This window comes from Rhinopithecus roxellana, chromosome 9, assembly GCF_007565055.1.
Source record: "Rhinopithecus roxellana isolate Shanxi Qingling chromosome 9, ASM756505v1, whole genome shotgun sequence".
Classification (NCBI taxonomy): domain Eukaryota; kingdom Metazoa; phylum Chordata; class Mammalia; order Primates; family Cercopithecidae; genus Rhinopithecus; species Rhinopithecus roxellana.
The window spans coordinates 72,618,424-72,641,039 of record NC_044557.1 but is presented as its reverse complement, the minus strand read 5'-3'; the positions used below and the strand labels follow the sequence as shown (position 1 = coordinate 72,641,039).

General features: G+C 34.6%; 1 protein-coding gene across 2 annotated transcripts in view; it reads right to left on the bottom strand.

Moving 5' to 3' along the window:
- Window positions 1-22,616, bottom strand: part of EMC2 (ER membrane protein complex subunit 2) — a 52,309-nt gene that overhangs the window by 4,044 nt on the left and 25,649 nt on the right. The window contains exons 6-10 of one of the 2 annotated variants that reach the window (XM_010370810.2): window positions 13,415-13,500; window positions 13,204-13,263; window positions 7,410-7,491; window positions 6,475-6,585; window positions 4,216-4,320 (exon numbers count right to left, since the gene is read on the bottom strand). In XM_010370810.2, the coding sequence (XP_010369112.1) occupies window positions 4,216-4,320; window positions 6,475-6,585; window positions 7,410-7,491; window positions 13,204-13,263; window positions 13,415-13,500 (444 nt within the window). Of the gene's footprint in view, window positions 1-4,215; window positions 4,321-6,474; window positions 6,586-7,409; window positions 7,492-12,326; window positions 12,472-13,203; window positions 13,264-13,414; window positions 13,501-22,616 lie in introns of those variants that run through there. The other variant, XM_030937928.1, reaches the window with a different exon arrangement.

Genomic DNA, 22,616 nt, shown 5'->3' with positions numbered 1-22,616 from the left:
TTCTCTTTAACGACACTGAACTAGCTTCCATGTACAGGCCTCATGATAGAATACAAGATGGACAGAAACACTGGATATCCATATGGGGAGCAACTGACCCCCTATTTCACATCATACATAAAAATCAATTCCAGGCCAGATGCAGTGATTCATACCTATAATCCTGGCACTCCACCGGGAGACTGAGACAGGAGGATCACTTGAGGCCAGGAGTTTGAGACCAGCCTGTGCAATACAGCTGGACCTCATCTCTACAAAAAATTTAAAAATTAGCTGAGCACAGTGACATGCGCCTACAGTCCCAGTGAGTTGGGAGGCTGAGGCAGGAGGATAACTCAACCTGGGTGGTTGAGGGCAAAGTGAGCCATGATCATGCCACTGCACTCCAGCCTGGGCGACAGAACCAGATTCTGTCTCAAAAAAATAAAAATTAAAAATTAAAATAAATCAATTCCAAATGGGTTGTGGATTAAATATGAAAAGTAAAATAGAAATTCTGAAGACACACAGAATTCTTTATGACCATGAGTAGCAAAAGATTTCTTAAACAGAACACAAAAAACACAAACAAATGACTGAGGCATCTGAACACATTTCATTTCAGAACTTCTATTCCTCAAGATCATATAAGCAAAAAAGTAAAAAGTTATATATATTTGCTTATACATAAAACTAGAAAAGGGCTCAAAGCAAAAAACTAAAGAAATAAGTCATGCAAATACTAATGAGAAAAATATTTCATGAAAGAGGATATCCAAATGGAACTGATCATCAGGGACATGCAAAATAAAACCATAAAGTACCACTCTACACATGTACCAGAATGGCTATAATTACAAAGACTGACAGAACCAAGTGTTGGTGAAGATGTGGGACTATTAGAACTCTTACTGCTGGTGGGAGCAAACTAATTTGGAAAACTGCCTTTAACTACTAAAGTTAAATATACATATATTCTATGACCCAGTATTTTCACTCAGATATACAGAACTGCACATACAGTAAGAACTGCATATACATGTCCACCAAAAGATCTGTACAGCAATATTCAGTATAGTTTATTCAAAATAGCCCAAACAGAAAATATTCCAAATGCATAGCAATAACTGACTAGACGAAGTGTAACATTCATACAATGAACTACAGTAGAAGAAAATGAATGAACTACAGACATAAACAAGGATAAATCCCATAAACTGAATAATGATAGAAATATGCAAGACAGAAAAGAATACATACTGGCTGATTCCATAAACTACAGGGTTATAAATGAGTACTCTTAAGGAATACAAGAAGAGAAATTAAGAGGACTTATCAAGAGGGCTTTGGGATGCTGCAATGTTTATATTTATTAGCCTGGATACATTTACCTTATATTAGTCACTGAAAGGCACATTTATTACTTGCATCCTTTTTTTCTGTTATAATTCTTATTTCTATACTGTAATTTAGCAAAAACTGATTTTAAAATAGTTATGTCAAAAAAGCACTCTGAAGAGCTGTTTCTCATAAATGTCTTAAAAATGATTATGTAGTATGCATAGCATTACTTTTGTATTATACAAATCTTACCTTTAAATCACACACTTCCACATACTCCCAAGCCTACTCTGTGTGGAACTCCATTACAGATCTGAGCTATCCCAAACTACATTTGAAGAAGCAGTCTCGCTAATATTTACAAATACTCTGACTTACAATATGCCAACAAAACTAACATGCTCTATAACAGACAATAAAAATACACAAAGGTGACTTTCGATGATGTGATTATGGAGGCATTACATTTTTTAAATCTCCTCAATTTTCTCCAACCAGAAGGGCAAAAACGAACAACAAAAAGCCAGCACCAAAACCAACATAATAGAACTCAAGCCCACAGATGACATTTTCAAAAAAACTAGGTAACAGTCAATTTTCTAAACCCTAGAATGTGACTATGTCATCAAGAGCAGCATGACCTACAAAAGATTAACAACTGTGTGGTAGGAGAAATAGAAATAGAGGACAACCTACTACTCTACAAGAAACCAAAAACCAAACAAATTATGAATTGTTAACCCACGGAACAAGAAAACCTGAGATGATGCATCTGCCAAGGGCCTAGAAGTCTTCATAAGCTCCGAAACAAATATAAGTGTAAAAAACTATTCACAAATATGAGATTAGACAAGTCTAACCATCCACTATCTTAAAATCTCTAAAATATCTAGCAAACATCCTCTTCCAGAAGGACAAAACTTCACACCCTGAAGAAAAACAATTAAAAACTGAAACCAAACCAGGGCAGAAACACCAGGGCAAGAAGGAGAGATGGTTCAGATAAGGAGGGGTGAGAAAAGGAGTGATGCCCAGAGGCAGCAATCCCAGAAGAAAACAAAGCAAAAATGAAGAAACACAAACTGTAACAACAATACGTAACATTTAAAGCTGACAGCAACACTTCAGAATTCAAGATCTTGAGGGCTCTAGAAATAGAACAGTGGGCTGAAGCCAGAAAATCTTTCCGGGTCACACTCAGTTCTAAGACAGATTCTACATTCACACTCAGTTCTAAGAAAGACTGGCTACACAAAGAGGTCGTATTTGAGTTCTCTTTAGCAAAAAAGAGGTAGAAATAGAATAGCCAAGCTGGGAAAGCTACCCTAACCTATCTCCAACTTCCTGCCATTCCATAAACATCTCCTCCTAATAGTCCAGGAAAACTACCTCATTTAAACATGGCGGACAAGAAAAATATGAATCAACTTCATAAAAAATTATGGAGAAAACATAAAATACAGAAAACGACAAAATAATTTGAAGGAAAATGAATAATAAAGGACACAGAAAAATGAAGTCTAATATACTTGTAACTGAAACTCTGAAAAAGAAAACTAAGCAGAGAAAAAAATGCTTGTAATTCTATAAGCAACTTTTCTCAACTAAAAGGGCTAAATTGATGTACTAAATGGGTGTACTGTGTATTTGGGAAAACTGACCCAAGAAGAATCAATAAAACAAATCGTAGTAAGACTACTGGATTTTAAAGATAAAGAAAAAATTCCTTTGGGTAACCAGACAAAAAGTCACTTATGATAAAAAGCAAGTCAAGATGGCATCATACTTCTTGACGGCAACATTTTATTCTGAAACAGAATGAAACAGTGGGACATGGTGATGCCTGCACCTGTAGTCCCAGCTACTTAGAAGGCTGAGGTAAAAGGATCACATGAAGCCAGGAGTTCTCTGCCAGTCTGGGCAATATAGCAAGATCTCGTCTATATTTAAAAAAAAAAAAAAAAAACCAACTGAACAATATGCTTAAGACACTTAGGTAAAGGATCAACGGGTATATAAAAAGCCAAACTGCCCTTAAAATATAAAGGCTATAGACAAATAAGGCTAAAGACATAAGAAGATGTGTTTTCCCATGAGTAAATTTCTCATGAAAAATAATTTCCCAAAAATCTGCTAAGGATGAGCTTTAGAAAACGAAGATACAAATGGAGAAGTTTCAGTAAAAGATTTGAAGTATAAGCAGACTGCACAAACTCTGTTACGCAGTTTGATTAGTTTACTTTAAGGCTTTTCTTCCTTCTTTTCTATTTCTTGAGATACCTATGATTAAAAGAAATGCGACATAATTTATTTATCCTGAGTTTTCAGAATTAGTCTGTGTTTGCCAAACGCAGAACCACTGAGATTTCTAGATTGTAAGGTTAATTATGAAATAATAATACTAATAGATTCCTCTTGAGGGGATAAAAAGGTAGTCTTAAAACCACATATTAATCCCAGCACTTAGGGAGACTGAGGCGGGTGGATCACGAGGTCAGGTGTTCAAGATCAGCCTGGCCAACATAGTGAAACCCCCTCTCTACTAAAAATAAAAATAAAAATAATTAGCTGATCATGGTGGCAGGCGCCTGTAATCCCAGCTATTTGGGAGGCTGAGGCAGGAGAATCACTTGAACCTGGGAGGTGGAGGTTGCAGTGAACCGAGATTGCACCACTTCACTCCAGCCCGGGGAACAGTGTGAGACTCTGTCTCAGAAAAAAGAAAAAAAAAAAAAAAACAAAAAAAACCACAAATTAATTCTACACAAAACACATTTCATAAAGCCCTAAAGGCATATAAGTCCAATGCTAGACATCTGACTTTGTAGTCTGTAGAAACAAAACTAAGAAATACATTAACTGACCTACATAGCAAAATGATCAATAAATACTAACCTGATAAGCTCTGTTTATTTGACTAGCTGCCCAACTAGCATATTTCATGTTGTCCTTTTTCGTTTTTGCACTTGCTTTTGGATTAGAAGCAATATGACTTGCCGACTAAAAACAAACAAACAATAACATCAAAAGCAAAATTCCTTTTTTGCTAGTCAAGATAATCAAAAACATAAGGGACATGGTTGCAATGGGATGATAATAAAGAATTTTTAAAAACTGTACCAAAATAATTTTTAATATAAACACAAAATTGAATATTAGTGCTTAAAAATGAAAATACATTTTAAAATATAGTATAAATCCAAAATAGTGGGAAGGGAAAATATATTTTAAATAATACCTAAAATTATTTAATTATGTATCTGTAACAGCTCTTAAAGGTAAAACTCCGTATTGTTTAAATAAAGAAGCTATAGAAGAACACTTTATAAACCAAAAGCACTTTACCACTGTAGGATATTACTGGTGTTATTTCTTGTTATTGAATTACATAAGCTTGCCTATGTCAGAATCACATAATCATTGAATATTTACAGAAAAAGGAAACTCAAAAATAATTTAGCCTGACATCCTACATTAATAGATAAAAGAAATTTAAGTCCAATAGGAGAGATTTAACTTGACCAAAGCAAAATAATGGGTCTTTGAAATAAAGAAGATCTTTATCTCTAATCCATTTCTCTTTTCACTATACCATGAGTTTTCAAACTGTGTTTCAGAGAACCAATTAGTCCCTGCAATTTGATCCACCCTCTCCTTTTTAAAAATGTATTTAAATGAGCAGTTCTTAATCTGGGATCTGTGAAAGAATCCATAAAACCCCAAAATCATATGCTAATTATTAAATGTATATATTACTGTGAAGAGTAAGATATAATTTTAATCCTATTCTTAAATATATTTTACTCTTAAAAGAATCTGACCATGTGATTCAAAAAAAAGGTTAAGCGTTTGTTTTATGCCAGCCTGTGCTATACCCTCTTTCACCTATGTCTCCGTCTCTGCCAGTGAAGAATCTATATCCCCAAATCTGACGTTTATACCTCTATGACTTTAATGTTACCTTCTTCTTATGAATTTTAGTAGATGCAGTGGTTACGAGAAAAACTATGGAGTTAACTTCCTGGGCTGGAAACCCAACTCAATCATTTAGGAGCTCTGTGCCCATCTTTGGGCAAATTAATTAAATCCGTGTCTCAGTTTCACCACCTGAGAATAGTATTGAGAGCCCCTACTCAAATACTTGATGTGAGGATGTATTGATTTAAAATAAAAACTACAGGTCAGAACAATGCCCAGCACATAAAGTGCTATGTATAAACTATTGATAATATGTTGTATATTATATAGTTTTTAAAATTAGTATTTATTTGATAAAGAGATACTTCTACTATAGTATATTTTCAAGCCATTGCAATTAGCTTTGCTAGAATCCAGGAAAATTTTCTTGAAATACATTTGAACCATTTTCCAATCATATTTTGCCATTCCTTTTTAAAAATTATTTCATTTTTATGTCTTCCTATCTCCATTTCTTCAATTAGTTCTTTTTCATTGAGCTGCAACTAGAAGACATTTATCAAGAAGTCTGTCAAAAGAACAGGATAAATAAAAAATTCAAAGAACTAACTGACATATTAAAATTTATTTTTCCCAGCCTTTCTTATTGTAGAGAGGTGCTCATTTTATATACATGTCTTAAAGGTCAGCAAATTATTCCTCCATTTCCCATACTCTTATTAATTGACTTTTCTAAACTCTGCATTTGGCATACCTAAACAAGAGATCATTACATACTTGCCACAATTTCCAAACTGTTTTTCTACACCATAAAAATGTTTTAATTTGATATATTAGGGATTTTATTTCTAATGTCTTTTATTGGCATAGTTTAAAAATACATCATACAACTATAATTTAGGAAAGAAATACAATAATGTTGGGCATAAACCCAAGAATATCAAAACAAGAAATCATATGTTTTTTTTCCTGTTACGATTTAATTTTATAAGGGCAGATTTCAATTCTGATACGATAAAAGATAGTTTACAACAAAAAAAGTCAAACAGCTAGGCTGTATTAACATTCAAAAATAAAACTGGCTTACAAGCTATTGCTCAGAATTAATTACAGAAAAAAATCATATGCTTATTAATAAAATACAAAAAACAGGAGAGGAGTGATGGGAGGGGATAGTTGAATGGATTTTAAGTGACAGATTTTTAAAAATAACATTAAACATGCACCTCCACTCACCATATAAAGCCCAAACAAAGCTCTCATATTTCTGTTGTTCAGTTTCAACGCCTGTGCAAAATACTTTCTTGAAAGTTCGAGGTTTTCAAGTCCACCTTGGGTATATTTAACCTGTTAAAAATTGCAAAGTGCTGAAAACTGTTTATTTTACTACTTTGAAATATAGCATGGTTTCATCATACCACAGGCATTAAGTAATCGAAACAGATATTCTCTCTAAAAACAAATACAAGATGTTAAAAGAATTCACCTAAAGGTTTTTAAAGCTAATCTAAAATTTCAAACATAACCTTCCCCCAAAAAGCTATTCTGTTCTACGAACATTGAGATGATTGAGTAGTTTTTAAAACAAGAATGCTGCCACAATAAAAAGCCAGAATAATTTCTATTTCAGCTGCCTCACAAATGCTTCACTTCACATTGTATTTTCTATTACTGGCATTATAAATGTGGACTTAAATATTGAATTGTCCTTTCATAATCTGTACGGACATTCTTTAATAATGAATCTCTTCTAGCCTTATAGCACTCAATTGTACTGCTATTCTTAACAGTATGCAAATTAAATAAACACTTCCTATGTCCCAACTGGCTTTAATACAAATTTCCCAGAATATGGATTTAACAATCATAATCACTATAAATGTCTCAGAAGCCATTAAGTGGTGGCAAATGTGATATAACTTATAATTAGGAAAGAAAATAGTACACAAATATAAAAATACAAGGAATTTCACTGTTTTAAGTATGTCTTAATTGAAGTCAGTATTACCACTGCAATGTTAAAAATTTTAAACTTTTATTCCCACAATGTAATGTTCATCAGATGTTTTAAATATATACTTGCTTAACATGAAGGAAATATTCTTAGTTCCATAATAATACCGAATAGTAACCAAAATAAAATTACAAGCCATTGTTCTGAAAACACTTACTTCAGCATACTGCTGACAGTATAAGTGGTTGTGTGGATTAGTCATCATTAGTTCCTCTAAACAAAAGGCTGCTTTTGCATAGCTAAAAACACATCAAGAGGAAAAATTAATTTTAAAAGTCACAAATTTTTATTTTAGTTAAACCTTGAAATAATTTAAAAACAACGTTAGTGATATTAAACAATTTATTCACAAATAATTTACATAGCTTTATTAATAAAGTATTTGTCATCTGAAATTCATAAATATCAATGACATTAAATTTTATCATGAAATCAATAAACACAGGCATCTTAAAGCAGCCTGTAAACAATCAATAGATACTGCATTTTAAAAATTGGTTCACTCCTACTACATCTCATCATTACTAATAAGAAAGGCTTCAAGACCTTGGATCAAGTTGTATACAGAACAACTTCTGGAAGCTCGCTGATCATTTTAAAAAATATTCAAACAGCTAATGTGTAAGGAGAAAATAAATACTTTATTAAATATTCTCTACTCACTAAAAATTCTTCACAGGCATGTATTTACCAACATATTCTATTACAAAGATTTCTCTCATTACTTAAGTTTACTGTCAAATATCAAATTATAATGAAGTTATAAATTTCTAAGCCCATGAAAAATAGATCAAGTTGGTTTTGATATACACTGTACTACCATTTAATCTTGTGGTAGAATAAACAAAAATCTTGCTGAAAACCTAAGGAAAGAGAACTGCCAGAAAGAGCTCTGGAAAAACATTTTAAAGCATGTGACTATAATTCACTAAATATATTTTAAATGTTTAATGCCATGTGCCTATCCTCACTATCTACAGGAAATCCTAATGAACACAGGTGTTACAAGATTTTTTCCCAGTGAGGAAGTGATGACACTACCCAACAAAAAGAGGTTACCTAAAGTTATTTTTGGCATTTGTTACCAACATACAAAAGTATCTACCTTTACACTAATGCCTGATATACTTTTAAAAATTATTTTCCTGTTTCACACAAGTATAAGCTAACTTTTAGTAATTGCTTATTAGGTGTCATGCATTTTCTACGTGTGTTACATATATTAACTCATTTAATCCTACCAAAATCCTAGGAAGAAGGAAATTATTATCACCATGCTAGAGCTGAGATTACTGAGGCACAGAGCTGTAAACTGAATCCCAGGCTGTGCCACTCCAGACAGCTTGTACTCTTTAACCACTACATATGCTGTTTATATGCATTACACATAACATTGAAAAACTGAAGATGTCAATGGTAACATGAAAATGTGTACAGCAGTCACACCCAAAGGGACTGAGGAAAAAAATACACCCTGCAGATTACCTAATAATTACAGCATTTTAGATTTATGAAGGACCATATATATATACTCTCATCTAAGATCATGCAGCTGTTTAGCCCTTTCCATGTTTAAATTCAAAACCTAGCATTGGTTCTTGACACATGATAGGTATTTAGTAAGACTGAACAAATGACTAAATAAATGTCTAAAACAAATGTATTATGATTACCTACTTAATATCTATTTATCACTCTAAAAGAAAAGGGAAAATTTGTCTCTACCTTAAAACACTTTATCAAAAGACAGTTCTCTTCTAAATGTGTTCCTTTAATTATAAAGTATGATACCAAAAATTCATATTGAGACTAAGAATAAAAGTTCTTAGAGATTTAAATGGGCTGAGCACAACTGTGACACTGGTGCATAAAGCAAGGTAAAATGGGCAGGTAGTAGTAGTTCTTAGGGTAAAATGAATACCAAGATATTTTATCAAAACTCAATTAGTATCACATATGAGAAAAGGATTCCTTCCCCCAATTTTACAAAGTATGGTATCAAACTAATTTTGTGGATAAAATATAGAATTAAATAAAATTAGAGCTAGGAGGAGCTCAAGAGATGGTCTAGTCCAGCTTTTCTAGGCCATTGTTAGGCCACACAAAAAGTGACTATTTCCTCAATCTTGTCAGGAATAATACATAGCCAGTACTATTCTAGGTGCATAGAGAAGTTAATTCATTATATACAGTGACTCAACAAGACTAAGAATAGAGAAGTGAAAATAATTTGAATCTACTTAAAACAGAATAACAATTGTTATTACAATGTTAGAGTCAGTACTAGAACTAAATAAAGTTTCCTCTCTTCCTTACAAAAGTATATATAACTAAAGGTTACAGTATTTGGTACTGTGTGTTACTTTACCAACATCACGATTTTTCCTTATAGAATTGTGGTAATTCCCTTTGATATGGAATTTTAAAAGGCTGGACCTATGAAAAGGAACTATAATCACAATCATAATTAATGTATTATACTAAACTGTTCCTTGCTGTATAGTATCTAGTTTCAATTACAAATCGAGTAAAAAAATTTTGTCTTTCATAATGTGAATGTATTTTTGCTCACAAAGGTTGAGTATCCCTTAACCAAAATGCTTGGGACCAGAAATGTTTCAGATTTCAGAATTTTTCAGATTTTAAAATATCTGCATTATCTTACTGGTTGAACATCTCTAACCCAAAAATTACAAATCCAAAATGCTCCAATGAGCATTTCCTTTGAGCATCATGTTGCCACTCAGAAAGTTTCAGATTTTGGAGTATTGTTGATTTCAGATTTTCAGGTTATGGATACTTAACCTATAATACATATTGGTAGTGCTGACACAAAAAAAAATAACTGTAGTTTTAAAACTTTAGAACAAGAGTCTCAATATGGTCAATGGGTGTAACATACACCCCTGGAATAACTAAAAACAAACTATAATTTATAAATCAGAAACGCACTTATAAAAGTAACTTAAAAATATAAAACGGTTATATGGCATAATTCTATATACCTTTTTCTCTCTATAAAAACATTAAATAGGGCTATATGAAAATTATACTACAGATATTTATTTGGAGTTAAAAATTCCAGAACTGGGCATAGTGACACACCTGTAGTGCCAATTACACAAGAGGCTGAGATGGGAAGAGCACTTGAGCCCAGGAGCTCAAGTCTAGTCTGGGAAATGTTGTAAGGCTCTGTCTCTTAAAGAAAAAAAATAGTTCAAGATCTAGGCTACCAAAGCTGCCTGTGACCTATTATACTTAAAAAAGCCTATAACTGTTCATACGCAGAAAAGAATATCAAATGTTGCATATATCTAACATTTTCAAAACTGCTACATTTTTGCCACTGTGTCCAGGAGACTGGTGCTAAAACTGATATCCTACGATTGTTTAACATTCCACCAAAAACTCCTTCTATAATGACTTGCTCAAACATGTCAAATGAATCATGTGAACTGACAGTAATTTTCAGTTTCAAAAAATCTGTAGATATGTATTTCCACTCACCTAAACATAAATATTTCTTCTACGTGTTCAATTAGAAAAAATAAATGGTCATTTTGTAACTACCTTCAAGACCAAAAAGACTTTCGTGATACTAGATAAAAGGGTAGGCTGACCATAATTATCATTTCCTCTAAAAAAATTTTTTCAGGTGCTCCTACATCTTCATATTTCTTGATTTTTTGAGATTTCTCAGTTCATTTCTCTTAAGTGTACATTCACCTCTATTTCAATAAACTCTTTAGATTCAAAACAAAGCAAAACTGAACGTGGTGCCACATGGTGAAACAAATAAATAAATTTAATGGTAGGTTAAAAATAAGGTATAACCTAAATTTGATGATGAAATAAATATTAGAAATCATGCAAAAAAATAAAATTGCAAACGAAGTAGGGGAAAAAAGGTGATATATATTTTAAGCTATTAAAGGATAGCAGACATGATAATGTTAAAAACTGATGAATCTGATTTTCTAAAAATGTAAAGTTTCTATAATTTTAAGAAGTCAGTATTTAAAAAGCATATAACAAGGATATACTTTTGACATATGGTTACTCTCCTTTACAAAAAGAGCTCTTAAAAATGAACTAAAAAGGTAGAACCAATTTCACCTATCAAACTTGTAAAGATTAAAAAAGAATCACAGTATCCAATATTGTTAAGGGACTCTAGTAAATGCTGGTGTGCTAGTAAACTGATGTTAACATTCTAGGGAACAATCAGGAACTATATATCAAAACCACAGAAAATGTACCTCTTATTTAATCAAGCAATTTTAGTTCAAAGAATTTAACTCAAGGAAACAAAATAAACATGATCACTACAGCATTACACATAAAAATATAAAACAACCTTTATATCTCCTTAGGAAACTGGTTAAAAATACTAGGGTAAACTGGTAAGATGAAATAATATAAAACCATTCAAAACACACTGCAGATTGTTATAGTGACAAGAAATTTTTGACAAAATATAAGGGAAAGCATAAACTACGAAAGATAGTTTTATTTTGGGCTTTTGTTTTAAAAGCCAAGGAAGGACAAAAATCAAACTACAGTTAACTTAGGATGCTGGAATTACATGTAATTTTTGTCTTGGTCTTTATGCTTTATTGTGTTTCTCAAATTTTCTGCATTAGGTATTCCTTTAACTTGAAAAAAAAATCCTTGTTAATTTGAAATGTTTAAAAATGCTTTCAGTCAGAAAAGTTTTAAAAAGTACAAAAAAATATTAAATGACTATCAACTGTTTTAGAAACAAAATAAAATTAATGCTAATTATTTTCACTATATTCTAAAAATTCAATTTCATGTATTTAAATATAAGTATTATACACTGTCTCACATGCATAAGAAATCATAAGTATGTTTACATATGTGTAAAAACAAGCATATCATCTATACTGAATGTGATTCAGGAAATAATTTCCTAATCAAAATCAGAGTATCTGTTTCAGACTATAGCAGAGAACTTCAAAAATAGTTCCCAGAATACAGTACACATTCATTAAATCATGGCTATTACTTTTATTTTAGCTCCCACTTTTCTTACACTTATGCAAATAGACTACTTCAATCCTCTCTATCACATTATATATATAGACCACAGACAACAGACAAATGTCTTCATTCTATTTCTCATCAGTTGTTTGTAGTATGAGAACAAGGTTAAATATTCATGCACAAGAAAACGTGCATAACAATCTGATTCTATTCTGTCAAAAAAGAAAGAAAAGAAGCAATGTCATATACTTCAGATTCAGAAGCACTAAGAAAAAAAATAAAAAACATGCCTCTAGATGGAGGTTAGCATTAATGCTGTAATATTAGCAAACTTGCACTAAGACTCTGGACTAATCCTCTCACACTGGGATTTCCTCCTGTCACTACAGCAATAAAAAAGCTAACAAAAACATTAAACATCCAATAAGCAAGATCCTACAGCATTCAACATTCTTGATTATTCTCAGTTTTTTACCCAGGCAACAGAATGCTTCTACTTTGGAAGAGTTGATTCTCTTAGTACTAAGGCTAATACATGCATACAATTGACAGAATTTTCAAACAGCAGGGAGTATAATACTCTTTGTATTATCAGAACAATCTGAACTCTAAAAATTCACAATTTTGATTCACCAAAAATAAACTTAGCTTAGCAAATGCAGGCCTTTTTACTTCCAAAGAATGCCATCTATATTTGAAAGAAAAACTTATTTCCTAAACATAAACAATATGGCAAAACACAAATGACCTAGTTAAAGCTATTCACATATTATGACCAGCAAATTATTGATTTGTTTTCATTTAATTGTTGATTTGTTTTGTTTTTCATTTCAAACTACATGATTCACACCTTCTCACCAATCCTCTGGAAACCACAGTGCTTTCTGAACTTACAGTGATGAAAACTGCACTCAACAAAATGTTAAGTGTGTTTAATAACTTACTCATGTTCATTGATGTAAAGTTCTGCAAGTTCATGCCAGGCTTCTTGGTCTCCAACAAATCTGGTGAGAGGAAAAGAAAAAAAAAGTAAGTGTGTGGATATTCTGCAAATGAACAGCATGAAGACAAACAGGAAAATCAAATGCAAATTCCATTTTAATTAAAAAAGATTTATCAGAATAACAAAACACGATCCTCTTGTAAAACACTCACTGTTCCAGATACTCATTCAGTTCCCGAATGGCCTCCACATTTTTCCCCTGGGCTTTTCGAATGGCAATCTTACGCTTTCTTGCAGCCTGTGGGTTGACATTAATAAAGGATTAGGCCCTCATGATTCCTTGGGGTTTTGTAAAGAAGGTAATTTGACTGTGCAAATTATTATCTCAATGCCAGAGAAATTCCATTGTAGAACTACTGCTTAGTGAGAGTTTATAAACATACCCTATGACATCCCACTGGGGAATTCAAACATTCCTCTAACAATCACATATGCTTTACTTTTGATGCACACAATGTATGCACCGTTTCATCCAAATAAATAACCATCCAGATTCTGATAATTACTAGCCAGCAGGGAATCCTAATCTTTATCCAACTTAAAGTCCTTTACTCTGTCTCATTCATAAGATCTGTATCCTAAGAGGTGGAGGAATGGTGGAGATTAGGGGGAAAAAAATCTCACCATGGCATAGCCTTTGAATATCATTATATAAATATGGCTTCTGACAACTTTTTCACAATTTTAAGAGAATATCTACCCATGAGTCTTTCACAAGAATAATACAGTCCTGAAATACTGTATAATAAGTAAAACAATTAAAAGTTGTATTCTAAAGTTTTTAAAATCATAAACATAAAAATCAATGCCATTTATTGTGCATTCATCAAATATGTACCAGACTTCTATTGTTCGCTAATATTGTGCTACACAATGAAAATAAAAGATAAAAAAGAAATGATAATTCCTTGCAGAAGCTCATTCTCATGACAAAAACATATCAAATAAAAAATTTAATGCAGTAAAAGCAATGACAGAGATATCTAGGGTGTCATGAAAATAAGGAAGAGATCCTGACACATGCTGTGGCAGAGTGGACAAAGTGGAAAGACAGAAAGCAAAGACGGTCCCACACGTGATACCCGTACTGAAACAAAGAGTAAGTAGACATTAAAAAACAAAATAGGAAGTTATTTACAGAAACTGCATAGTGGGAAGAACACACGAGCAAAGGCCTTGGAGAAAGCAGTACTGTATGTAATCCAAGACTACAAGTTTGAGGCTGAGGTAAACAGTCAGGGACCGGAGCACACTGTATAAATTATTAAATTTACATCCCCTCTATGTTTGCTTCAAATACAGAAGGATAAACAATGAAACATACTATAACTGAGGCCAAGCTAAACTTACTAATTATGAATAAAATTTCTTACTGTTTTATATAATATTCCACAAGATGCAGACAGAAGTAAAATGGATATGGCCTCTTTTAGAGTATCAAGAGCTACTCATTATGGGGTGGCGAGTGAGTGATTTGGCTCTGAAGAAATGAAAGTGAAAGTTTAGAGAAATCAAGAGACTAATAAACAAGGGTCAGAGCAATGTTTATAATAATTGTGGTAATATTTGGGTAATTAAAAATGATGTCTTAAGAATATATATCCTTAAGCATATCCTGAGAGTAAAAAAAAAAAATAAAAAATAAAAAAAGAATCTATATCCTTAATTAGGTCATGCCAAAGGCCTTAGCGCAATGCCTGTCACAGAGTAGGCACAGGCAAATATTTTTAATTTTTTAATTTATTTATTTTAATTATTTATTTATTTAATATTTTAAATAATGTATTTTAATTTTTAAAGTAAGTTTACTAAGTAAAACAAAAATGTACCACAATAAATGCAAAGTTTTTTTTTTTTTTTTTTTTTTCGAGACCGAGTCTCGCTCTGTCGCCCGGGCTGGAGTGCAGTGGCCGGATCTCAGCTCACTGCAAACTCCGCCTCCCGGGTTTACGCCATTCTCCTGCCTCAGCCTCCCTAGTAGCTGGGACTACAGGCGCCCGCCACCTCACCCGGCTAGTTTTTTGTATTTTTTAGTAGAGACGGGGTTTCACAGTGTTAGCCAGGATGGTCTCGATCTCCTGACCTCGTGATCCGCCCGTCTCAGCCTCCCAAAGTGCTGGGATTACAGGCTTGAGCCACCGCGCCCGGCCATGCAAAGTTTTAAAAGTCTCAAGAACTCAGAAGTAAAAGTAAAGCTCTGAAAGTAACTCAAACCCTAAAGCCATTAAGAATTTTAGACTTAAAATGGGACCATTGTCCCTAGTCCTCCCAATAGATGAGGGATAAATTAACATGTAATCAAGAAACTTTCTTTTGGCCATATCTGATTTCACCAAAATTTGAAACATTAATTTAATCTTTCATTTTTCATGACACTACTTCTTCCACAGACAATATGCAGGGCAAAACGTCTCTTTTGAAATCAAAAGGACAAGAAACTGAATCCCAACTCTTATCACTTACTAGCTTTTTTAACCTCTGCAAACCTCAGTAATACCATCTACCTTCAAGCATCAATATAAAGCAACTAACACAGTATTTAATATTAAATAAATGTTATCTTTCTTTAACATTTGGTTCCAGGCTTAATGTTTATGTGTTAAATCTTGCCACAAAATTCTAACTAAGCAATATTTAAAGGACTGGAATAGACTTGCTTTACTTGATATTTGTATCTTGTCCCAATCCTTACAGGATTTGTAACAGCAGAGATGAGATACTGTATGCAGTGAAAACTTGTTGAAAACAATTGGATTCACCTGGGAGCAGTGGTGCATGCCACTTTGGGAGGTTGAGGTGGGAAGATCACTTGAGCCCAGGAGTGAGAGACCAGTCTGGGCAACATAGTGAGACCCTGTCTCTACAAAAATAAAAATAAATAAACACTTTTTTAAAAAGAAAACATTGCATACAAATGCCACAAATCAAACAAAAAAATCAAAGTATAAATATGATAGCAAGTAACACATCTATAGTAATAAGAGGCATGAACACTGTCCTGGACACTTAGGCACAAGGAATTTCATGAAGGTGGACTGAAAACACCTAACTTTGACTCACTGTTTCAGTTATTTGACCACAGAATCATTCCTCTACTGTTCAACACATACTAATGTTTTCAGGTCAGCAGCTTTCTGCAGAATACAGCTTGTAAAGCAGTATTTTAGACTGCTTTTAATGAGTTTCAAAGCTCATTAATCTTTAAAAATAACTTTTAAAAGAGAATTATTTTGAAAATGATGGAAAACAGATGTGTATCCAACTGAAATGTGTCAACAGGGAGAACTAGAGTATCTGAAATTTCTGATTCTCATCCTAGATTCTTCTATAAGATTTCCTAAAAGAGGCTGGGCACAGTGGGTCCTGCCTGTAATCCCAGCACTTTGCAAGGCTGAGGCAGGTGGATCACTTGAGGTCAGGAGTTCAAGACCACCCTGGCCAACATGATGAAACCTGGTCTCTATTAAAAATACAAAAATTAGCCAGGTGTTGTGGTGCACATCGATAATCCCAGCTACTCGGGTGGCTGAGGCAAAAGAATCATGGAACCCGGGAGGTAGAGGCTGCAGTGAGCAGAGATCACACGGCTGTACTCCTGTCTGGGTGACAGAGCAATACTCTGTCTCAAAAAAAAGACTTCTTAAAAGAAAGAAGCAGATTTCTTACAAAGTAAATAATTCATTATTATTTTGAATTAAGTCCATTTGTGGTGGCTAGCATAACTTTGTAAGAATTATGCAAAAAAGAAATTTAGTATTAATTTTGTAATAACCAATTCCATCTGACAAAAACTTCAGGAAGATAGAAGACTTTACTAGGCTTGGCCAGACACGGTAACTCACGTCTGTAATCCCAGCACTTTGGGACGCTGAGGCAGGAGAATCAATTGAGGTCAGAGGTTCGAGACTAGCGTGGCCAACATGGCGAAACTCCATCTCTACTAAAAATACAAAACTTAACCGGGAATGGTGGTGGGTGCCTGTAATCCCAGCCCCTCGGGAGGCTGAGGCAGGAGAATCGCTTGAACCTGGGAAGCGGAGGTTGCAGTGAGCCGAGATTGTGCCACTGCACTCCAACCTGGGCGACAGAGTGAGACTCCGTCTCGAAAACAAAAATAAAATAAAATAAAAATAAAAATAAACAAATACTATGTTTTATTAATTAGAGAAGCATGTCCCCAAATCCCTAGTGTATGAGCAATACATTTCTCAATCACGTAAAACCTAAGATATAGCGTTTTATCTCCTACTATTCTAAAATTTTAAACAAACGTTTAAGTGGTAACCATTCAGCTATGCAAAGCCAGTCTTCCTAATTAAAATATATATGGTAGCTTAAAAAAAAAAAAAACCCTACTAAACTATCATTACCATATGAGCAAAGGTATATTATTAAGTCACAAACTTTTTACTAAATAACAGCCTTTTACAGGTTAGTTCTTCTAAAGAAAATCATACTATCCTGACATAAGAACCAATCTTTATCATAATTGTATTAAATTAAGCAGATAATTTAATCCTGGCCAAAAAGACATAACAGGACCAGATTTACTCCTCCTGCCTTAAGATATGGGACATTAGGCAATGAAGGACAGTGACCCCTGAGAGGTGGGGAAGCAAACCAGGTGAGTCCCATTTTTATTACCCTGGCTCACTGCTTTGACAGTTTCAAGGGTGCTGTGCAGGAAGGGGAAAACCAGGTTGAGCCAAGTTCAGGAGTTCAGGAGAAAGAGCTGAAAGTCCACGATGATCAAAGAGGCTGGACTTCATAGGACAGAGTGCCAAGGAAAGAAAAATATAGAATAAGGACTCTGGCGCTCTGCAGTGTTCCCCTTGAGTACTTAGTTTTGTACTGATCAGTGCAAGCAGGTGAGGAAACTGCCCAAGGCCAGGGAAAGAAACATCAGAAAGGGTTAAGGGGAACAGTGCACACCACTGATACAGGGCTGGAAACAGTCTCTTCTACCAGTCAGCCTGGAAAATGTCATGATTCATGGGCACTGAATAGAGTATCCAGAAGGATCTTGCTTCAGTAATGAGCCCTGGTCTAAACACTGTTCTGGATCAGGTGTAGCAAACACTCAAAGGTTCAAACTATTTGCAAGTAACTTAACTGCAGCCCAGAAGAAAGCTCAAGAACACAGGAATACAAACATGGAAAGAGAGGCAAAAGGAAATCTTTAAGCATGGCTCTGTTCACTATCTTGATTGAGGTGATGGTGTCACAGGTGTACACAAACATCAAAACTTACTAAATTGTACACTTTAAATATGTGCCATTTATTCTATGTCAATTACATGTCAAAGCAGTTAAAAACTAGTGCTAAGAAGACTACATGTTAATAGTCTTGAATATTTAACAACTTTGATTTTGCATTTCTTTTTTCTTTTCTTTTTTTTTTTTTTTTTTTTTTTTTTGAGACAAAGCCTCGCTTTTGTCCCCCAGGCTGGAATGCAATGGTGCTATCTCGGCTCACTGCAACCTCTGCCTTCCAGTTCAAGCGATTCTCCTGCCTCGGCCCCCCAAGTAGCTGGGATTATAGGCGCCTGCCACCAAGCCTGGATAATTTTTGTATTTTTTTAGTTAAGATGGGGTTCCACCATGTTGGCCAGGCTGCTCGAGAACTCTGACCTCAGGTGATATACCCGCCTTGGCCTCCCAAGGTGCTGGGGTTACAGGCATGAGCCACCACGCCAGGCCGATTTTGCATTTCTTTCTTTTACTTTTTCTCCTGCCAAAGTTCTCATTTTCTCTAAATATTTTGTTTAGATCTATCTTTACAAAAGTGAATTAAAATCTTAAAAATGAAAACTTCTGCATAAATGATTCTAATATTTGGAGTTAAAATCTTTATTATAAAGTACAAAACTTCAAAAAGTACTCATTATGATATAGGATAAATTATTTTTTAAAAGCCATTTAAGGCTGGACGTGGTGCTTATGCCTGTACGACTGTAATCCCAGCACTCTGGGAGGCCAAGGCGGGCAGATCACCTGAGGTGAGGAGTTTGAGATCAGTCTGGCCAACATGGTGAATCCCCATCTCTACTAAAAACACAAAAATTAGCTGGGTGTGGTGGTGTGCACCTGTAATCCCAGCTACTTGGGAGGCTGAGGCAGGGGAATCACCTGAACCCGGGAGGTAGAGGTTGCAGTGAGCCGAGATTGCACCACTGCACTCTAGCCTGGTCAACAGAGCGAGACTCGGTCTCAAAAACAAACAAACAAACAAAAAGTCATTTAAAGTCTTAAAGTTTTGTCACATAATTCAAAGCTTATGTAAAATTTTAAACAACAATATACAATGTATCATACATAAAAAAATCAATTATAATAACAAAAACACTGGTTCAAAAAACTAAGATAAAAATAGAAACACACATCTTAGTTTCTGTGCATTCATACAGAGCAGCAATGGGCATTGAAGGAAGTATATACTGCAGTTTGGTAGCCATCTGCAGAATAAATGAATACATCACAAATTTTACAGCTGGAAAGAAATGAGGAGAAGGCAGTGATAATTACATCTCTTCATTTTATGTAGACAAAAACCAAAGCCCAGTCTTACACCGTAAATCCTGGGGCTCCTGAATCTGTTCATGTCTCTTTTTTGCCATAGTCTCTTGCTCTCTGGACACTTACTACTCAGTTGTCCAACTCCTTACTAATATAATGTCTAACTGCGAACAGAGTCAATTAGCATATCTCCCAAAAGCCACACAAAACCCTAGGTTTTGAATGATTATCAAGCAACTAGAATGAGCCTCAACAAGGCTTCTTGTGGCTGTTGAGTCTCATTTAGAGCACACAAAAAATGATTTTAACAAATACCAATTTTGGCCAGGTACAGTGGTTCATGCTTGTAATCCCAACACTCTGAGAAGGCCAAGGCGGGAGGATCACCTGAACCCAGGAGTTTCAGAACAGCCTGGACAACACAGCAAAATGTTGTCTCTACGAAAAGTTTTAAAAGATTACTTGGGGCCGGGCACGGTGGCTCAAGCCTGTAATCCCAGCACTTTGGGAGGCTGAGACGGGCGGATCACGAGGTCAGGAGATCGAGACCATCCTGGCCAACACGGTGAAACCCCGTCTCTACTAAAAAAAAAAAAAAAAAAAATACAAAAACTAGCCGGGCGAGGTGGCGGGCGCCTGTAGTCCCAGCTCCTTGGGAGGCTGAGGCAGGAGAATGGCGTAAACCCGGGAGGCGGAGCTTGCAGTGAGCTGAGATCCGGCCACTGCACTCCAGTCCGGGAGACAGAGCGAGACTCCGCCTCAAAAAAAACAAAAGATTACTTGGGTATGGCGGTATATGCCTGTAGTACTAGCTAATCAGGAAGCTGAAGTGGGAAGACTGCTTGAGCCCAGGAGTCAGCGGTTATAGTTAGCTATAATCGCCTCACTGCAATCCAGCCTGGGCAACAGAGCGAGATCCTGTCTCAAGAAAAAAAAAAAAAATTCTATCATAGCTTCCTTAGCATAATATTCTATACAATAAAAATTATGCTTAGATTTTTTAAAAATAAAAACAAGTTATTCATCTTCACATACTCTTCAATAGTGGCAAGTACAGTCTTGTTAAATGACTAAATTTAAATAATAAAATTTCTGTAGGAGTAACAGCTGGTTGTCATGTGTTAACTACCTACTCTCAATTCCATTTATTACCATTGCTTCTTTCCTCATGATAAAGAGCCTTAATTTCTGAAATCAAAGTACCTATCTAGAGTTTCTTACTAACTGTACAATCTTGGGCAAGTCACTTAACTTCTCTATGATCTTGTGTGCCTACAGAATAAAGACAATATCTGAAAGGACTATGATAATGAGATAATAAATGTAAAGTGTTTAGCTCAGTGATGGCCCATAGTAAATATCTTATAAACATTACCTTTCTTCATTATCACGTCATCATCATTTTCTTCAATTCTATCACTCCTCCTTTCACCACTTTCCTCGTATTTATACCCTGCTTTGTAGAAAGCTGCAGCTTTTTCTCAGTTGTAAAGTAGGAAAGAAATCTGGATGATCATATAAGCTGCTCTTTTAACTGAACATACTTTAATGTTTTCAAAAATTCACAAAATCAGAGCTCGCTAAACAAATTATATCATCCCTTAATCAATGCTAATAATTACATTTTTTGACCTCACAAAGTTTAGAAGATTTTTAGCCAACACTGATTCAAATAATTTGTCTGCGGCCCTAATCGATGTTCTGAATAAACAATCTTGAGGTATTAAAAACACAGCAATAGTTTTGAAGAACCCATGTATGATAGTGAAAAACATGCTACTAAAAGAATACCATGATCACAAGCAATGTACTCCATTATTGAAAAGTAAATCAACTGGCCAACTACATAGATCCTATTCTATTTTCTTCAAAGAGCACTGAATACATAAGGTTCAATCCCTGGCTTCAGAGAATTCACATTCTTTTAATTGAAATATGTGCTAAATATAATATAAATAAAGCTGAGAAGGAACTAAAAAGTACTGTATTGTTTAAACTTTGGAGTGAGCATAAAGGTTATTGTGATGTTTACTAAAACAATCAAAGGGGATGTGGCTACAGGACAGCTAGACCCTGAATAAAGACTAGAATTGGAAGAGTCATGCTCCTGTAAGATTTTTCCAACTTAAGATACATATATATACACTAATGCCAAACCATAAATGGAAACCTACATAATTTGTTTCAAACTTTTAAAGACCATGAATAAATCTTCATCCAATTGGCTACATGCCTTCTATAATGTTACACAGAATAGGGCTAGCTAGCAATTTTTTTTGAAAGACAATTTTTTAAAATTTTATTTTAAATAGGCTACCTGGGGGAAGAGATATTACCTAGAAAAGGATTAAAGGATTAAGGCAAAATACAATCTAGAATCTCCCTCTTGCCTCACTCCAGACTCAGGGACCCAGAAGGAACTGGACAGTTGACCAGCAAAAGGAAAGCAGAATCCAGGTTCTCTGCCTCCAAGGTTTATACCTAGAAGCCTGAAAAATGTGGCATTTTAAAAGCATCTTCCAGAGCAAGATACCCTCTCAAGGTAACTGGTCTTACACACTTACTGTTTATGGAACAAATGTCTGACTGTGTACTCGGGTGTATTCAGCAGCATTGTTGCCTGCAGTTCCTTGTGCTCACCAGAGATACTGAGCTCAAAGAAGAGGTTTTACTCTACTCATCACTGCAACCTGCACATTTATCCACAGTCACACAGAGGCCTGTGTTCTGTTCCCCGTAAAGGGAAACATGTTCTGAGCCTGTCTGCCTCCCGTGGCTGCACCTGATCCTCCATACCAACCCCTGGGGGTGTCTACAACCACTTGGGACAGAAGAAGG